Consider the following 19714-nt stretch of genomic DNA (forward strand, 5'->3'; position numbering starts at 1 on the left):
TTATCCAACTACAGATTTGGAATGCATTTAATTTTCAAAATAGTGTAGTGTACAAAGAAAAAAGTAGGTATGAAGAAAATACAAGGTGGAATGCAGTAAATCTTGTTACACCATTTTAAAATGACCTCTGTAGTTTATACTTGAGGCAAGCAGGAATCATATGATCACACTAGGTTTGTGTCAGTAAAAGCTGTGGTATTGTTTATGTGCTCTTCTCTCTTGCAGATACATAGAAGAATCATAATTAACTGGGAATACAGTTAAATACAGTTCAAGTCAATAAATTCCTTTTCCTTTTGTTATTGTCATATGCGTATTGGGTATAAAGGAGAGAAACACTTAATACTTCAGTAAGGACATTTTGCATTTTGTTGTCATGAATTTGTGGTGATTGCATTGGCAGATAACTGGGGAAAAACCCTCCAATTTTTAAAAACCCTATACTGCGTAATATTGTGTTTGTGACACTAACGATGGCAGGGATTTTAAACCGTTAATTTCAAAACCTGACAGTTTTATTTGGAAATCTTCCTTTATAATCCTTCAGACCTGGACACAGTTGTGGACGTGAGATCAAAATGAAATTAAAAACACTAAAAGGGGGGAGGCAAATCTCCTAAAATTACTTAAAATAACTTTCCTATGAAGAAAAATTACTTTGAAAGTCCTTGGATTCCTTCTAGGGCCACTGCATGGCATCTGGGTATCTGTTTCCCAGGTATATGAAGTTCATAGTTTTTGCTCAGGGCTGCTTAAACAGCCGACTTCATTGTAGGGGAAGAGGGAGAATTTTTAGCTGCAGAAATTCACTTGCTAGGAGTGGACCAAATCTCTGACCTGTCTTGTGCTACAGTCCAGGACAGGTTTAGAAGGGAAGTACACTGTGAAAGAGGCAGAAGAAATATTGCTGTGATGCTGTTTTCAATTTGGCAATATAAAAACTCGCCAGGATTTTGAAAGTTACGGGTTTTCATAAGGGATAGATCAGGAGGCAGGGAAGATAGGCCTAAAGGGTTGTAATATGTTTTGTTACTAATATATATACTGAATAGTCGTGTGCTCTCCAGTCTCTCATGTGAACGTGACTGTCATATAACAACAGATGGAGCGTAGTTTCAGGAAGGCTTTTCTAGCATGCGTTTGGGTGAGTGCATTAATCAGAAATGATGAAGCAATGAGCGAGCTGCTCATCTCATCTCAATGGATGTCAAATAAAATGTTTTAGGCACTTTGTCACATACTTGATGCCATGTGGGGTTCATTTCCAGTCTGATTCCCTGTGTATGAAAGGTCAGCAGTAAAGCTGGCTTGCAGACAGGGAGATGGTACTTCCATTCTTAAAGAGAATGAAATGTTTAATGTAGTGGATGCACAGGACAGGACTCAAGACAGAGTTGAGAAGGGTGTGATACTACTATTGCAATAGCAAAAAATTAAAAATAAATAGAGTAACAGTAGTAAAAATAAATATTTCTGTGGAATAGCAGCAGCAACTCCAAAGGTAGGGTTGACATTAAGTTAACTAATCTGATCTAACTTTGCATCTTTTTGCAAGGTGAAGTTTTTCTAGCGAGTATACTTGTGTGTTTTTTCAGCTTGCTGGCAGCATCTGTATGCTGCTCAGGCTCTGTGAAAGGTGCTTTTGCTGCAAATCCACCCTGGGTACCATCTGCTGCCATCCAGAAGTGGTCTTTTGATGGGACAAGACCTCTTAACTTTGTGTCCTGTTGATGCTGTTTAAGCATTTACAGCTGATGACAAAAATGGAGTACAGCTTGTTTCTCAACTCAAGCAGTGAGCTTTCAAAATTGCAATAGGAAAACTCCACAAAAAGGGGATCTCTTCCTTTTTTTTTCTTTTTGATTATGTGTGCGTGTGAAAAACAGTCAACAAGGTGGAGGAAATGCATGCATGTGTGGCGAGGGGGAAGATGGTTTGCATATTTGCTAAAAATAGACCTCATGTAAAAGAAAAGATTAATCTTTTTCAGGATCATCCAAAAGTCATTGAGATCACCTTTGTTGGCACAGCCATAGACAGAACCGTAGGTGCAAATAAGTGATGTCCATTAGATAAAGCAAACGTTCCTGCTGTGGAATACCTGGAAAGGTCACGCACATCGCTCAGAAATGGCATCGAGTGTGACTGGGAGAGACAAGGAGAGCCTATGCAACCATAGGAATGCAGAAAATGCTGCTCTGGATCACACTAGGGATCCACAAGGAGGGGATATTTGCACTAGTCCTCCTGCAGCTCCCTGTTACTGCCCAGTCTTGCCTTCTACTGGAGTTAATGCTCCACGTGCGCTTAATGGCTGAGTGAGCCAGCAATGTGCCCTTGTCGCAAAGAGGCCTTCCAGTGTCCTGGGCTGCACTGGGAGAAATATTGCCTGCAGGTCAAGGGAGGTGATCCTTCCCCTCTGCTCAGCACTGATGAGGCCACAGCTGGAGTGCTGGGTCCAGTTCTGGGCTCTCCAGTGTGAGAGACATGGAATATACTGGAGAGTCCAACAAAAGGCCATGAAGATTATGAAGGGACTGGAATGTCTCACATATAAGGAGAGTCTGAGAGGGCTGGGACTGTTCAGCCTGGAGAAGAGAAGGCTCAGGGGGATGTCATCAGTGTCTATAAATACCTGAAGGGAGGGTGCAAAGGGGACGGAATCAGGCTCTTTTCAGTGGTGACAGGCCCAGTGACAGGACCAGAGGCAATGGGCACATACTGAAACAAGGAGGTTCCCTCTGAACGTGAGGGAACCCTTTTTCACTGTGAGGACGACCAAGCGTGGCACAGGTTGCCCAGGGAGGTTGTAGAGTCTTCATTCTTGGAGTTATTCAGAAGCCACCTGGACATGGTGCTGGGCAGCTGGCCCTGGGTTGCCCTGCTTGAGCAGGGAAGCTGGACCAGCTGATCTCTTAGAGGTCCCTTCCAACCTCAACCACTCTGTGAGTCTGTGAGTGGTACCAGTAAACGATGATGCCAGCCTGTAGCACAGCTAAGCATTTGTGAGTGGGCTGTGCATGATAAACTCCACAACTGGCACAGCTGGTGCTAAAAGACACCATGTGATGCTGGCCAGCATAAAATACAAGAAGTGTCCAGTAGGCAGGTGTGTCTTAATCTGCCACAGTAGGTTTGACTTGTATCTCAAAAAATTTTAGAGATTGATGTACACCCTAAAGCATCAAGATTAATATTCCTTCCGAACTATTTAAGAGTTTGTATATTTTTATAATTGTCTACATCTTTGATTGTGGTGAAGGTCCGCATTCATCAAAAGCTTGTCCATAATTTCACTATCCACAATATGCCTTGTAATTAAGTTTTTGGTAGAATACAGATAAAGCTCCCAATCTGTTATCTTCGTGCTATGCTTTTAAATCATGTTGCTTTTCATTTCTGTCCTTTCTGATCTAAAAACATAATTCTTTCAGTCTGCCTGGATATATTTCAACCTGATCTGTATGAAAATGTAAACATACAAATTCTAATTAAGTACATGAGTAGAAATGAAATTCTTCCTTTCTTTTTTTTTCCCTAGTTTCACGCCATGCAAAGTCTCAATTGGAAAACAGTTAATTAAAAAAGTGAAGTGTTACTTTCCATTTAACATGGCTATACTGATGTATTATTTGTACAAAATATGATAATAGAGGTAGTTACTAGGTACCTAAACAATGTTAATGGCTAACTTATTTTGGAAATATGGTCATTAGCCAAGTTTCTCTTAATAGGCTCGTGACTGTAAAAGCTGTTAAACACCCTGCTGCTTGGATTTTCAGAAAGCACAGCTGGAGAAAGAAATATTCACAAAGTTTTCTGCTCCTAACTTTACTTTTGCTTACACTTCCAGTTGTGTGTGACTCCACTTTTCCAACTGAGGTATTGTCAGGCTTGCAGCTCCATTGTGATTTATTTGATCCCTCAATTTAGGAGCCTTAATAAGGGAAAAAGCTGCTGTTTTGTTTTTGTGGTGTTGGTTTTTTCCTTAAGTGATGCAGGCACCATTACTCAATAAGTGTTACATGCACTTGGGTTGGGGTTTTTTTGCCTCTTCTTAAAGTTATATTGAACAGCATGGTAACTCCTGCCCTTTCCAGAACTGAGCAAAGTGTGTCAGCCCATACCACTATATATGAAGAACTTGGATATCCACTCCAGGGGTTTTCAGGGACTTAATTAATTGATCCTATTCCCACGTTTGAAATAAAGTGGTTTGGGTCTTTTCAAAGAACTAGAGTAATGCTGCTGGCCAAGCATCCATTGAAATTTAAACCCAAGTTGGATAGCTGAATATGTAAAAACAGTTTTTCTCCTATGTGCAAGTTATATATTTTTAAATAGAGAGGTGCAAGAATATTTTATTAGTTTTGCAGATAGCAGCATAAGAATTACTTGCATTGGTGAACAAATGATTCCTAATTAAGCATATAAACTAGGAACTGCAGTAGACTGTGTTCTGCAATTGGTGAAGGATGAAGTCCGGATCTGGATTCCCAAGAATACCGTCTTCATTAAAAGGCTGCGTTTTAGTGAGCATTTTGTGGAAGCGAGTCTTTGATGCTGTGCTGACAAGTGTCTTATGTAAACTCCCATCTGTCACCGAGCAGAGGAGAGTGCATCTCAAATGTGGGACACGCAGTAGCAGCAAATCGACTGCCTGCTTTTAATAGTGCAGCAAGACGTTTGAAGACATTTGGTATTTTTATGACTAGCTTTTGTCACAAAATGTAGCGTTTGGGTTTGTTGTTTGGGTTTTTTTGTTTTTGTTTTTGTTTTTAAATGGCCAAATGCTGTAATGGTTTAAAAAAAGCCATAGCTGTTGAAGCACTCGCTTCCTACGCATCCAACCCTTACTTCCTGAACTAACACCCGGGCTGTAATAGGTGAATCAGGTCTGTGGTATGAGTCTGAGGTTCCGGCATCGTTTAGAAAAAACCTTTTAAGATGTTTCTGCTTTCTGAAATGGAAATGCACTTAGGCCATGTATTTATTATACTGTAATATGTCTTCTTAAGCCATTGTCCCAAGGGTAAGTGCAAGTGGCTACAGCAGCTGAGGTTACTCGCAGGTTTTGTATCACAGTTATGTTCTGACACACGGTCCCTTGTATTGTAAATGTGTTGGTTTCCATAATTTACGATTGAAACAGATGCAAAACCCACTGATGCTGGTAATATTTCGTTCAGTCTAGAAATTTAAACATAATCATTTGTCACAGTGAATTTATTCCTTCCTAAGCAGCACCTGACAGGTGGAGAAGAGTTAAAGAAACCTTCTTAAGCGTTGGCTGGAAGGATAGAGCACTTGCTGTTTCTTTTGCTCCCCAATCCTCCAAAGCTTTCTAACTTCTATCATGATGGAAATTCCTTTCCTTTCTACTGTTACCCACTAATTGCATGGTGAGCTGCGTTTAGGGGTCTGAGCCGGGTGCCAGGGAGGGGAATAAACTATCCCTATGAAGTGAAGTGTGGGTCTGTGCCAGTATGAGGGGAAGCGCTGGAGCAGTTGGCTAGGATGGGGAAGAGCAGGAGCCTGGCTTTGGCAGTAGCCTGTGCTTGTATCAGCTCATTTGGATCATAAAACTGCACTTTGAGAGACTTATCTCTTGGCTGGCAGGTTTTGCTCTTGTAACTCTCCAATGTAGCCAGCATCACTTACACCTGTGCTTTCTTGGGTAGAAACTCCCCCTCTAGCTATGTTCCAGAGAAACTAATTAGATGGTTGCCTTATTTGGAAGGTCTTTCAGCTGTTCAGGTTTGGGTTTTTTTCCCTTCTTATTTTCTGCTATTAAGAAAAACAGGTCGTAATCTTTTTAGCTTCATGGAATATTTATGTCAGTCAAAGGCATGAGCCTTTGGGCATAAATCAACCCAGTAAACTGTATGGCAGGGAACATGGTTGCTGAAAGGGGTAATTGCCACAAATCTTGTTGAACAGTCAAAGTAAAGGTTAAGCAGCTGGAACATGTTAATTTTTAAAAAATTAATGTGTACCTTCCAGTGTGGAAAGGAGGAGCAAACCTGACCGTTGTGAGCTTGTTTACTGAAGTTAGCTTTTTATTAGAGAGGAAAAGGAGAAAGTATCAGAATGAATGTATATTTTGCAATTTATCAATAAATCTTAGCAGTTTGCAAGAAAGCAAGTAATTTACCATTCACAGATACTAGATTTGAAATGATTACTGCAACTGTATGATACAGAAAAGAAGAAACCCTGGATGGCAAACTGCACATAAGCAAGGCCTTTATGTTACTCGTTCTTTCCATTTTTCTTTTTTTTCCTTGGAAAAGGGTGATTGCCTGTAAGTGTCAGACTGACTGCTGACCATAGCGGCAGGATCGACCCAAGTTTCCATAAAGACATTCTTTCCCAATTGGGTATCCTGTGGTGATACTGCAAGTCATGCCAAAACATTCCGGCATTGTCCCATGCTTCTGTAATGTAGGCAATTTATGGGTTTTTTAGAGTCTTCCTGTAAATTAAGTATTTTATTTTTATAGGTAGTATTTCTTCTTTGATATGAAAGCAAGCATGTTACCTACTTAAATAAGACAATAAATAACCCATCTGCTGTCTTTCCGAAACCTCTGTGGTGGCTGACTCACATGTGCTATCTCTGTAACCAGGTTTGGTAGATACTTGCACGCTGTTAAATGTGCAAGTTAAGCACTCTTCCAGTGCTTTGATTTCTTCCACTGAAATGTTGGCAGTTTTGGAAGTACTTCCAGGAAAAAATTTTTTTTTGCAAAATACACTTATTTTTACGTTTTCTGGGAAGCTCAAAAGCTACACTGAGACTGATTGTTCAGTTCCATCAAAGGAAGAGCTTGAGTGAGAAAAAAATTTTTGATAAATAAATACATCTGTCAGGCCTCTGACCTGTTGCTTTAGTCTCATAAAATAAACAGCAGACGATTTAACTATCCATTTTGAATACATTAGTAAGAACTTAGAAAACAGATCAAATTAAACGTTGTTAAAAATTCCTGGAGAATTCTGTAAAAATGGAATGGAGTATTGATAATTTCCAAATGTTCCAAAACATCTCAATACAGAAGTAAAAAAGAAAAATAGCATTTTGAATATGCAGTTGTTTATGTGTATAAGATCATTTCTGTAAAGCTACAGCCTTTTAAATCTTTCACTTGCATTTATCTGTGTGCAAGCTTGCCTGTTCTTTGGTTTGCTGTAACTTTTAAACATTTTCCATATTTTTGTTAGTATGAAACCTTTTTTTTGCCCCTTTGCAGACAATCTTTTCCATATTTGCACGATCTGATTTTGTTCATAAATAACAATTTTTACCTTTGAAAGATCTGAAAGATCCTCCTTACATGATTTTATTACTCAGATTTCAGAATCTAGAACCATGTTATCCAGAGTACTTAATTTCAGTATATATGCAAGTCTCTCACTATTCAGTTTAAAGGATTTTTCATATTATTCTCCTCCCAACTAACTTCCTGGGAATTCCTCCTTCTACAAAAATGATCTATCTTGAGTTCAACACCTAACAGTAACTTTGGTATGAATGGTATCCTTTCCAAGTCAGTAATGTTTTCTGTGTTGTAGCTTCACAGACCTGCTAGGTAGTTGTTTGGGTTTTTTTCTGTGCAAAGCACAATTTTAGGAATATTTAAATCTCTATGTATAGTTTTTCCTCTGGCATGTATTATCTGAGTATTTTCATAGTCAAAACTTAAGATTTTTTTCCCAGCATTTAGGGTCCACTTTTCAATGAAGAGAAATATATTCAAATGGTATTTCAAGTTATTTTTACAGTATTACTATTCAAGTCATAAAACATTCAGAACGGGTGTCAAAAATTAAGCTTCAGTTTTACTTGAGGGTAATGCCACCATTCACTTATTGACTCATTTTCTTTTCATTGGCAGAATCTGAAGAAAATTCAAGAAATGGACAAAGAGGGAAGTGATGAATCCAGCACAGATCTTGATGAGTTAAAAAATGCTGACTGGGTAAGACAACAATGGAATAGTGATTCAGTATCATTACTAGTAGTTTATATTTTTTTATAATGCTTAGCTAAAGTTGTTTGGTTTATGTTAAAATCAGTGTCTGGTTTCTTTAACATATGAATCAATAGTAACTCATGACAAGTTAGAACCAAATGGAGCCTCAACCTTCCTTCCTTTGCAGAGAGGTGAAACAATACCAGTATCCAAGCATTACGTTTTTTTCTTTGGACTGTTTTCATGGAGAAGCTTTTGCAATTCAAAAAGACTGGACATTTAGACAGGTATCATGCTGACTGCCCTTCAAAGGGGCAGCCAAGCAGTAGGTGGAGCCAGCAGCTGAGTTTCTCCGATGGTGAAAGAAAAATGTTACAGAGAATCTCTTAACAGAAGGTAGCTTGTTTTATTTTCTACTTACTGTTCTTGTCAGTTCATAGGGGAATATTATGAAGTTCTTAAAAGTACTTGATTTCAGTCCCCCAATCTTTTATCCATCACCTGTTCTTCCTCCTGTCCAGTCGTTCTCACTACGCGGAAAATGAGAAAGAGATGTTAGTGTGTAGTGCTCTTAGAGGAAGAGCGAAAGGATGTTGAGTGCTGAGAGGATATTGCTAGACCTTAGGATTTTGAGCCCATTCCAAAATTTCTATTTGAAGAACAACTGCTGGGAAATTTTGCAAGAAAGTTCTGGGCCTAAGGGAAACAAAGTTTTGGATTCAGTCACTGTTTTAATTCACATAGTATTAGCTGTAAGTCTGGAAACTTTCCTGACGTGTGTGCAGTATACTTGAAATGGAAGTATAGATGTATGGTGTGAGAATTTCAAATCCTTTTTTTATGTTATCTTAGAGTTTAACATCGCTTGAGGTGAGACTCTGCAGTCCTGCTGCGTTGCAACAAAGTTTTGTTACGTTCATGAGGGTTAAAAATAGGCTTATATAAAATAAAATGGGTTTTGGTTCATGTGTTAAAAATAAAATAGTACAGCTGTACGTATTTGGTGGTGTCCCGAAAGGGGAATGAACAACTCGGTTTAATCTGAGGCGGTATTCAAGGGTAAGGTATCACATAACTTTTCCCTGTCTTTTCTCTTCAGGCTCGTTTTTGGGTACAAGTGATGCGAGATTTACGGAATGGTGTTAAACTTAAGAAAGTTCAAGAGCGTCAGTATAACCCACTCCCAATAGAGTATCAGCTCACACCCTATGAAATGCTGATGGATGATATTAGATCCAAACGCTATACTTTAAGGAAGGTCATGGTAAGTCAAGAGAATCACTAGAATTTGTCAAATCTGAAATGTTCTTTTCTTTTTTTATCTTCTTTTTTTCTTCTCTTTTTTTTCTGAGAACCTTGAAATTATGATTTCATGTAGATAGTAGTGTTCATGGTTTTTATATGGCATCTTAAATTTACATAGTACATTGAGGGGAAAATCATGAAACCAACAAATGTTGTGTATTTTGTTTTCCATATGGCAGGCATTTAAAATTCTGAGCGACATACCTACATATCATATGCTTCAACAAATGACTTGTGTTAGTTTTATGATAACCTTAAGAGTCATATCAAAAGCCCTGTCATGCTTTCCACTAGAGAGATTGTTTTAGGCTTCTCTCATTGGGGAGAACATTCATCTGGGATAGACGGATACAAGCTCTTTTGGAAGGACAGGCAGGGTAGGAGGGGAGGAGGTGTTGCCCTCTACATCAGTGACCAGCTAGAATCGATGGAGCTCCATATGGGGAAGGACAATGAGCTGGTTGAGAGTGTATGGGTTAAGATTAAAGGGAAGATAGGGGAAGACAATGTTACAATAGGGGTCTGCTACAGGCCACCTGACCAGCAGAGCCAAGCAGATGAGGACCTCCATAGGCAGATAGAAGTGGCTTCGCGTTCACAGGCCCTGGTCCTCGTGGGGGATTTCAACCACCCTGACATCTGCTGGAGGGACAACACAGCAAAGCACCAGCAATCCAGGATGTTCCTGGAATGCATAGATGACAACTTCCTCCTCCAAATGGTAGAGGAACCAACAAGAAAAGGTGCTGTGCTGGACCTTGTTCTCACCAACAGGGAAGGGCTGGTGACCAACGTGAGGCTCAGGGATAACCTTGGCCGCAGCGACCACGAAGCGATAGAATTTAAGATCCTCAGGGCAACTAGGAGGATGTATTCCAAGCTTACGACCCCGGACTTTAGGCATGCAGACTTTGATCACTTCAGGGATCTGCTGGCCAAAGTGCCATGGGACAAAGCCCTAGAGAAAGGGGGTCCCAGGACAGCTGGTCAGTATTCAAGGATCACCTTCTCCATGTCCAGGAGCAAAGTATACCACCAAAGAGGAAGGCAGGAAAGAATGCTAGGAGACCTGCCTGGATGAAAAAGGAGCTCCTGGACACACTGTCACACAAAAAGAATCTTTACAAGGAGTGGAAGAAAGGACAGCTAGAATGGGGGGCATATAAGGAAGCTGTCTGAGCAGCAAGATACCTGGTTAGAAAAGCTAAAGCTCAGTTAGAATTAAATCTAGCCAAGGAGATCAAGAGAAACGGCAAAAATTTCTATAGGTATATTAATGGTAAGAAGACAACGACTAGGGAAGGTGTGGGCTCCCTCCGAAAGGAAGTGGGAGAACTGGTGACAAGTGATATGGAGAAGGCCGAGGTTCTCAATGACTTCTTTTCCTCAGTCTTCACTGGCAAGAGCTCCAGCCACACTTCTGGAGTCATAGAAGATAATGGCAGAGGTTGGACAGAACTGCCCATTGTAAGTGAAGGTCAGGTTCGTGACCATCTGAGGAATCTGAAAGTGTACAAGTCCATGGGACCTGATGGGATACACCCAGGGGTACTGAGGGAACTGGCGGATGAGGTTGCTAAACTGCTCTCTATTATATTCCAAAAGTCATGGCAGTCCGGTGAAGTCCCCTTGACTGGAAAAGGGGAAACATAATCCCCATTTTCAAAAAGGGAAAGAAGGAGGAACCAGGGAACTATAGGCCAGTCAGTCTCACCTCCGTGCCTGGTAAGATTATGGAGCAGATCCTCCTGGAGGCACTGCTGAGGCGGAAGAATAACGAAGAGGTGACTGGGTACAATAAACACGGCTTCGCCAAGGGCAAATCATGCCTGACAAACCTGGTGGCCTTCTATGAGAAGATCACAACATCAATAGACAACGGGAGAGCAACTGACGTCATTTACCTGGACCTGAGCAAAGCCTTTGACGCTGTTCTGCGTGACATCCTGGTCTCCAAGCTGATAAAATATGGGTTTGATGGATAGACAATTCAATGGATAAAGAACTGTCTTGGCGGCTGCACCCAAAGAGCGGCTGTCAATGGGTCCATGTCCAAGTGGAGGCCCGTGACAAGTGGAGTCCCTCAAGGATCAGTACTGGGACCGGTCTTGTTTAACATCTTCGTTGGCGACATGGACAGTGGCATAGAGTGCACCCTCAGCAAGTTTGCTGACGACACCAAGTTGTGTGGGGCGGCTGACACGCTGGAGGGAAGGGATGCCATCCAGAGGGACCTTGACAGGCTGGAGAGGTGGGCCCATGCCAACCTCATGAAGTTCAACAAGACCAAGTGCAAGGTCCTCCATCTGGGTCGGGGCAAGCCCAAGCACCGATATAGGCTGGGCAGTGACTAGCTTGAGAGCAGCCCTGAAGAAAAGGACTTGGGGGTGCCGGTGGATGAGGGGCTCAGCATGAGCCGTCAGTGTGCACTAGCAGCCTAGAAAGCCAATTGTATCCTGGGCTGCCTCAAGAGAAGCGTGGTCAGCAGGTTGAGGGAGGTGATTCTCCCCCTCTACTCCACTCTCGTGAGACCCCACCTGGAGTACTGTGTCCAGTTCTGGAGCCCCTACTACAAGAGAGATATGGACATGCTGGAACATGTCCAGAAAAGGGCCACGAGGATGATGAGAGGGCTGGAGCACCTCTCCTATGAGGACAGACTGAGAGAGTTGGGGTTGTTCAGCCTGGAGAAAAGAAGGCTGCAGGGAGGCCTTATAGTGGCCTACCAGTACCTTAAGGGGGCCTACAAGAAAGCCGGTGAGGGACTTTTTAGGATGTCAGGTAATGGTAGGACTAGAGGGAATGGATTAAAACTAGAGATGGGACGATTCAGACTGGACGTTAGGAAGAAGTTCTTTACCATGAGGGTGGTGAGACACTGGAGCAGGTTGCCCAGGGAAGCTGTGGATGCCCCATCCCTGGAAGTGTTCAAGGCCAGGCTGGATGGGGCTCTGAGCAACCTGATCTAGTGGGAGGTGTCCCTGCCCAGGGCAGGGGGGTTGGAACTAGGTGATCTTTAAGGTTCCTTCCAACCCTAACAATTCTATGATCTTGAGTTACAACATAATTTTGGCAATTCCAGAATGTGAAGTGCTACTGTGTTTTTACGTGAGTGATACTATGACAGGAAAGGAAAACCTACAGTGGTTGAAAACTTGCATTACCTACTACCTGTATTGCAGTGTTTGGAAACTTATGTTACTGTGATCTCTTATGAATTTTCAAGGAATACTCTATGTAAAAAATTTTAAACCTTCAATCTGTAGAAACTGAGCTTAGTTATTTTCAGCATATCCTATTGCTATTTTCAAGTCAAAACAATATGCCAAAGCAGGCTGAGGAGTGCTGATGGGTCTCCTCCTCCTAGGCACTCTTGAAGTTCCATGAAAGACTGACTTGAGGCACTCTTTTTATCAGAACCCATTTGATATTTACTGGTGCCTCCCTGTTTTTTCTTTCTTTTTGGTTTATATTGTGTTCAACATCAAGATGTTCTTCCTGATAAGCTAGCAACTGATCTATAGGGCTCCTTATCCCTAGTAGGACATTTTAACCCCTTTGTCAGAGGCCTGTATTTGGTCAATGTCAACATTTATACCTTGCATTTACTTATCTTTGCCTGTTATTAGTTACAGTGGAAGCATTGTCTTAGAATATTCAGTGTTCAAATGTATTTGCTTGTCTGACAAAACCTCACACAACCTTTGTTAGTGAGAAAGCCGTGATTCCACCAAAAAAATTCAGAGATGGGGGTGGGGAAGAGACAAGAAAGACAGAAAGCATGTAGTTTGTTCTATCAGAGATCATTAGAAGAAAGAATAAAGGAGGAAAAAATTGGAACAACTGCATGGGGAGCAAATAAATGAGTTCTGTTACAAACATAAATGCCTTTTATGTATGAGCTGAAAGTACTTTCCTAATCAAGATCTGGATTTAGACTATCAGATTGTATTTATTTTCTGCAGCAGATGCCACTTACATGTTAAATCAATGGGGTAAAATACATACCCAGGTAATGATGTTATCTGCCTTTCTGAGAACAATTCAGAGGACTGTGCTAAGTGTTCCTACCACCCACTGCAAAAGAGGAACATTCCCCTCAGGACCTTGATTACTGTATGTAATCACGATAGTAGTTTCGTTTGAATGGGAACCCCTGGGTCACCTAATTTTGCTTTTGTCAGACTAGCCTTTAATTCATCTTCTGCTGAGCAAGCTCCTGCCTCTTCAGAAGAGATTTTCTTCATTATGTGATAGGTTTAGGAGGCACAGCTGCTCCTCTGCTCATCCAGATTCTCGCTGTATACGAAATCCCTGCAAGCATCTATTTTTATCCTGCTATCTTGTCCACTAGGTAGATTGTCCAAAGTGATCACTGGGCGTAAACATGAATTGGGATTACGATCAGCTGCAGGTACAGTACCTGTAGTGCTGTCTGTGATGCAATTACTGGTTTAGTCTGACAACTGCTAATGACATTGTGTTAGGAAAAATAGCTTCTTTCTTATTAGAAACCTTACATTCAGTAACTCGGATTCTGCTGCAGGGTCTGCTTGAAGAATGTGCAAAGCATGCACAATAATTAGAGTGAAGCCTGACATGAAATATGTGGAGCCTGAAGGATTCATATAGAATTACAAGTTTAGTTAGATTGCATAAATACTGTATTTTTCTTTTACCTGACCGTCATGGGTCAAAGCTGATTATATGTATTCCCATCAGAGAAAACTGTCGTGGTTCTTGAGAAGAGGAGAAAAGGACAAGAATCCTAAATCTGAATTTTATGGCAGCCTGGGAAAGATGGATTATGTTTCTTTCTATCAGTCAAAATGGATGTTTGGCAGCATTTTTATTAAAATCAATCTTGGCTTTAAATTTATAGGTAGTATTTTTAGACTTGGTACTTGTGAAAATGCATATGCTACTAATGATAACAAGAGGTTAAGTTGTGGGGTTTTTTAAGTAAATGAGATACAACATTAAGTCTTTACTGTTCTTTTTATTAATACAATGCTGTGTTTAAAAGTGTAACTTGATCTGTCTCTGACTGCTCAGTACTCTGATTAGAAATGAGGAAAGGAACAGATGTTCCTATTAGGTGCGTTACTTAGAAACTATTTTGGTGTTTCAGACTATCAAAAGTGTTGAGTTAAGAGATGCCAATAACTGGAGCTCTCTGTTCTCGCCTATCTTCTGTCGTAGTTGAAATATTCAAAATGTTTTGAAGACAGAAAATGTCAAATTCTGGGCTTTTTTGTAAATGACAAGTTTCTTTAGTTTCAGTGACGTTGGCATTTCTATTTTGGTACATATGAAAATAATTTCAAGTTTGTCATCTCTCTGTGCCAGTGTGAGAGTCCTTGTTTCTATGGTTGTTGTGGGAATGAGATAACTTTCATCCTGGCATTTTATAATCTTTAAATGTCTACCTGGAGAGATTTAATAGCATTTTTCTCCTATGGATCGCTGACTCCCAAAAAGTTAAAAAACGTTGGTAGAGTCAACAATTAGAAATGGGTGAATTTAAGAATTAAATTATTCTTACGGGCTTAATTTTTCTATATTATGCATATATGTTGAGGTACAGCTTTCAATTCCGCACTGATTCACAATTAGCTCTCTTGCCTGCCCACCTCCCACCCGCCAAGACGTGCACTAGTCACTATCGTTCTTGAGCAGTGCTTATTGAACATTAGCTGTTCAAGGCATGGCTAACTTTTTCAATGCATGCCTATCGGGTACCTTTTATGTAGTATCCAAACTCAGCATTACATTGCATTACAGTTAAATCCTTCATAGGTAACGGTGCCCTTGTCTTCATGTTCGAGCCCTTCATAAATACCTGTGATGCAGTGGTACTGCCTTGTCCGTGTTGCAAAAGGGGAGTTTAGGCATATAGGTTGAAACTATTATTATAAAAAATATCCAGTAGTTTGAATGCCTAATTTGAGAATCCTGTGGCATGGCTGCTTGGGTATTTTTAACAAAAAAAATATGTATTTCTTTACAGTATTTATCATCTTATCATAGAATTATAGAATGGTTTAGGTTGGAAGGGACCTTAAGGATCACCTAGTTCCAACCTTCCTGCCATGGGCAGGGACACCTCCCACTAGACCAGGTTAATTGCAGTAACAGCTGTGCATGGACATTATTTTCATAAGCGAGATTTCAGATGTTTCAAACTGGACATAGAGAATGTGAGGAAAAGACTTTGACCGGTTTATTTCTGCATAAGTTTAGGAGTCATTCTAGGTAGCCTGGCGAGCTTTACAGTTCCTAATCATGCTTTAGGGGTATTCAAAGGAGGAGTGACTCTGCGTAAGTACGGTGGTTATCATGTGGTCTCATAGACTCATATCTATAGTAGATGTGCAGGAACAGCAGTGGCTTACGATGTGAATCACGCACTTCATTCTTGGACGCTGCTGCTTGAGGTTGCTGTGTGGTGTCAAATACAAGCTGTGTAACACCTGTGTTAACAAAAGCACTGTACTGTGTACATAATGAAAGACGGCAAATATAAATCTACTTGCAATACTTTAATTCACAGCCAGACTTTATCATAAGCTGTTCTGGGAATGATGCAGCATGCCCCCTCTGTCCATTTCGATGTCCATGCAATGTCATTTTAAATGAAAATTTCCAGATAGTACAAAACAATATCAGCTTCATGTTGCCTATTATTTAGAGATAGCACTCCCCTACTTAATGGTGTCACCATTTATAGTGAGACCAATAAATGGCTGAGATAATTGAGTGTCAGTGATAAGTGATGTATTTTTTGTGAGTGTCATGTGCAATGTACTTCTTCTTTGGGATCACCATTTTTAAAGCTCAGGCTTCAGCCAAAGTTTACTAAGTACCATTTGCAGTTATTTTTCTAACTGCAAATCCATATTTATATATTAAAATGTGATGGTAGCAGGTTGTGAGTGTGTAGGTGATTACGTGGTAATTTTTCTGTGCTCTAGCTGTTTAGATCTCTAAATTTCTGGTTGATTTTTATAATCATTGTTTATGCTTTCCCCATGCTGCCAGTTTTAATGCGTACTGCCATACAAAAGCCGTTTTACACACATGAAGACCTAGAGTAGTTTTACAGTGTTTTGAGGTATTTATTTAAATACTAGTTTGCAGATGGGGCCAATCTGGTATGTGAAAAAGAAAAAACAGGATAATTTTGTTGGTTGTTTTTTTTTCCCCTGCATGTATTGTGGCTGCATCTGCGCAGTATATCCCTGATTTAGACTTTAATCAAAAGCCATGAATTTTAATTAATTAAAAGATGCATGTGAAATTGCTCATTGCAGAGACAGTCAGTTTGAGTAAAGAAACAGATCTAGTGCGGACAGAGGATAAAAGCTTCCCTTCAGCGTCTTTCCTGTCAGCATCTTGTTTGGGTGCCGAGTTTGAGAAGGTTCTGCCACCAGTACTCCTGCTCTTGGCTTGTTGTCTGTGAAACATCCACTTGCTTTGCCACCAGCTCCCTGTGTATCCTGTGGAAAATCACTTAAGCAAATCTTATATTTCTCCTTTTCCAATCAAATGGGAATACTGATACTAATTATACCCTGGTGGCATTAAGTCAGGGTGTAGAGTGGCCTGAGGTGAAAGGCTCAGAGCCATGTATTATTTATTTCCTGTTGTCATGCAGAGGGTTGTTCCCCAAGGCTGGAGTGGAGAATATCAGTTTACAAAATAGCTGTTCTGATGGTAGTAACTCTCAACTTCAGCTATCAACTTTGACATCTGATGAGCAGTAACTCGAGGAAGAGAGACTTCTCGTCTCATTAACAATCTTGCAAAGCATGCTGCTCTCAAAAAATTGCTCAGTCTTTAAACAGAAGAAATCAATCACACCACTTAAAATAATATTCTCCTCATCATAAAATGTCAAATCACCATTTAATATAAACCTTTTCAATTTTAATATTTTTTCTGCACTATTTTTAGGAAGGTGACGCGTGTTGCAGAGTTTAGCAGCTTGGTATTCTCTGCCAAGCTATGTGAAATTCACTCTAAGGAAGCTAAGGGGGTGGGCGGGGGGAACAAGTAGAATTTGGGCCATGCCTGGGGTAGGATACCTCCAGAAAGAGTCCCTGGGAAAGCAATGAAATGTTCCCCAGGAGGGACTCTGCATCCGCTTCTGTATCGGGGAAGGGATGAACCATCTCTGGGAGGCTGTTGCTCTGCTCAGCCTGGAAATGGCACATGAATTGAGCAGAGTTTATATGGAAGCTTCCTGGCATTACTGAAGTTCAATTAGGGATCATATTCCGGTGACCTTATGGGCATTTAAACCCATTTTTCTGTCTACAGCATTCCTTCTGTTTAGCAAAAGTCCGTGTGATTTGACAAAACAGAGTTGTGTCTTTACATACATTTTGTGGCTACAGAGCTTGTACGATAGAGTCTTCCAAAGAAAAATGAGCCAACTGACCCTTAAAAAAAAAAAGTGCTGAACTTGGGGACACTTGGTCTAAGAAATATAGTGTCATAGGAATTTCCATCAAATTGGAGGACAGGGCTGATAGCCAGCTACTGTCTAGCAATAGAAGGTGCCACAAGGATGCGTGGCATATGACGCTCTGTCATCCCTGACAGTGTGCTTGGGCACTGTGATTTATGAAGACTGAACCTGACAGGTGGATTTTTTAAGCAAGTCCATACACTTATTCCCAGCTTACAATTTATAAATTAGTCAGTTGATAGGAAAACTTCCGTTGCCTTCTTTTATATCCTGTACATATAGTGAATTGCTGACTCTTTCCTGTGATGTCTTGTTATATAGTCTTATGTCTAAATGAGGTATCAGAGAAAGAAATGTATGTCTCTGGAGAAAACCAACCAAACAAGCATACAAATATCACCCAGCCCCTTTTCTACAGACATATATGATTTATAGCAAAGAAATGCTCTTCCTGTACTTCCAGTGGCATGCCATGGCATCCTACTGATTTACTTTCTAGACTTATTAACAAACTCAGGTTTACACTTGAGTAATCTTTAAAGTGCAGGTGAAGAGGTAGCTATGAAATCATGCTCAGGACTTCCCTCTTTTTCTGCTGGGATTTACACACTAGGTCACCTCTTCATTGCCAGAGCAGTAGAGGCAGGTGGGAAAGACAAAAAAACCCAAGGGGAACATATTTTTCATCCATTGCTACAGGCAAATCATTGGTGACTGTGCCAGTTTTAGCTTTGCTTTCATGTCAGTGCTCGGGAGATCAAGAAAATTAGGGCTTTAAAGAGAATCCATGTTTTCTCAGAAGCTAAGAAGAGAGTTTTAGAGACTGTGTAATGGTTGCCACTAAGACATGGTTCAAATAGTTATTCTTAAAAATAGCGTTGGCAACTTTTCCTCCAAGCAAGATAGAATCTTTGTCTGCATTCTCCCATAGACACAGTTGCAGCCTTCGCATTTGATTTCATCATTTCAAAATCCTAAATATTGCTGATTAAAGCTGCTGCAGTTGTGGTTATTCTGCAGCTATCTGCAGAGCTGAAAAGCTGTTATCTACGTTTTTGCTTGCCTGTGCTCTTCATACGGATTGTTCCTCTGCTCAGGACTGGTGGGGTTTTGCGTCTGGTGCAGGTGTCAGAACACCTCAAGCTCTGTCAGGGTTGTTGTGCGTTTTCAGTTGATCTCATCATCTGCATGAATGTGAATGCAAAACATGGCAATATATATTTCACTTTCTCCTTTCCAGGTCAACGGTGACATTCCACCTCGATTAAAAAAGAGTGCCCATGAAATAATCCTGGATTTCATCCGATCGCGACCTCCATTAAATCCTGTATGTAATCCAGTGGGCTTCATTCCTAACAAAAATGTGGCTTTTTAAAGTATGTTTGTGTCCAGGGAATATGTTAAATACTATGTTTTCTGACATGGGCCTTCAAAAATACTGTCTTCTGTATATAAAATGTGGTCTCTCAAAGAACAGTGTGTAGTATCTTCCACCTACCAATTAATAGCTGTTATTACCAGCAGCCGTTTATCTCTGGGAAATCATAATGAATTGGGGAAAAATACAGTCCTCTTTTGTGAGTTTTACAATTGAGTGCATGTAAAATCATATCACAACATTCCACATGTTTTTCCAAAAAAGCATGAAATCTACATTCAAGGAAGCACCGTTTTATGTAAATATGACTATCTTTATGTCCCAAGGCCTCGGCAAGAAAACTGAAACCAACCCCACCACGGCCACGCAGCCTTCATGAAAGGATACTGGAAGAAATCAAGGCAGAGAGGAAGTTACGTCCAGTCTCTCCTGACGAGATAAGGCGCAGCAGGCTGGGTAAGCACATTACTAGCTTTTACCTGCAGCATCCACAGAAAACTTCCCACGTAAGATGCAGCAATATTTGTGATGTCTGTGAAGGTGTCACTGAAGATAAAACTGTTCTCATCCCTTCAGAAGAAG

The 19714-nt window shown here is 40.6% G+C and overlaps 1 protein-coding gene across 5 annotated transcripts in view; it reads left to right on the top strand.

The window, feature by feature from the left end:
* SPIRE1 (spire type actin nucleation factor 1) overlaps positions 1 to 19714 on the top strand; it is a 134596-nt gene that overhangs the window by 83171 nt on the left and 31711 nt on the right. For all 5 annotated transcript variants that reach the window (XM_063326493.1, XM_063326494.1, XM_063326495.1 and 2 more), the window contains exons 5-8: positions 7899 to 7982; positions 9076 to 9240; positions 18995 to 19081; positions 19459 to 19588. In XM_063326493.1, the coding sequence (XP_063182563.1) occupies positions 7899 to 7982; positions 9076 to 9240; positions 18995 to 19081; positions 19459 to 19588 (466 nt within the window). The remainder of the gene's footprint in view (positions 1 to 7898; positions 7983 to 9075; positions 9241 to 18994; positions 19082 to 19458; positions 19589 to 19714) is intronic.

This window comes from Chroicocephalus ridibundus, chromosome 2 (assembly GCF_963924245.1).
Source record: "Chroicocephalus ridibundus chromosome 2, bChrRid1.1, whole genome shotgun sequence".
Lineage (NCBI taxonomy): Eukaryota > Metazoa > Chordata > Aves > Charadriiformes > Laridae > Chroicocephalus > Chroicocephalus ridibundus.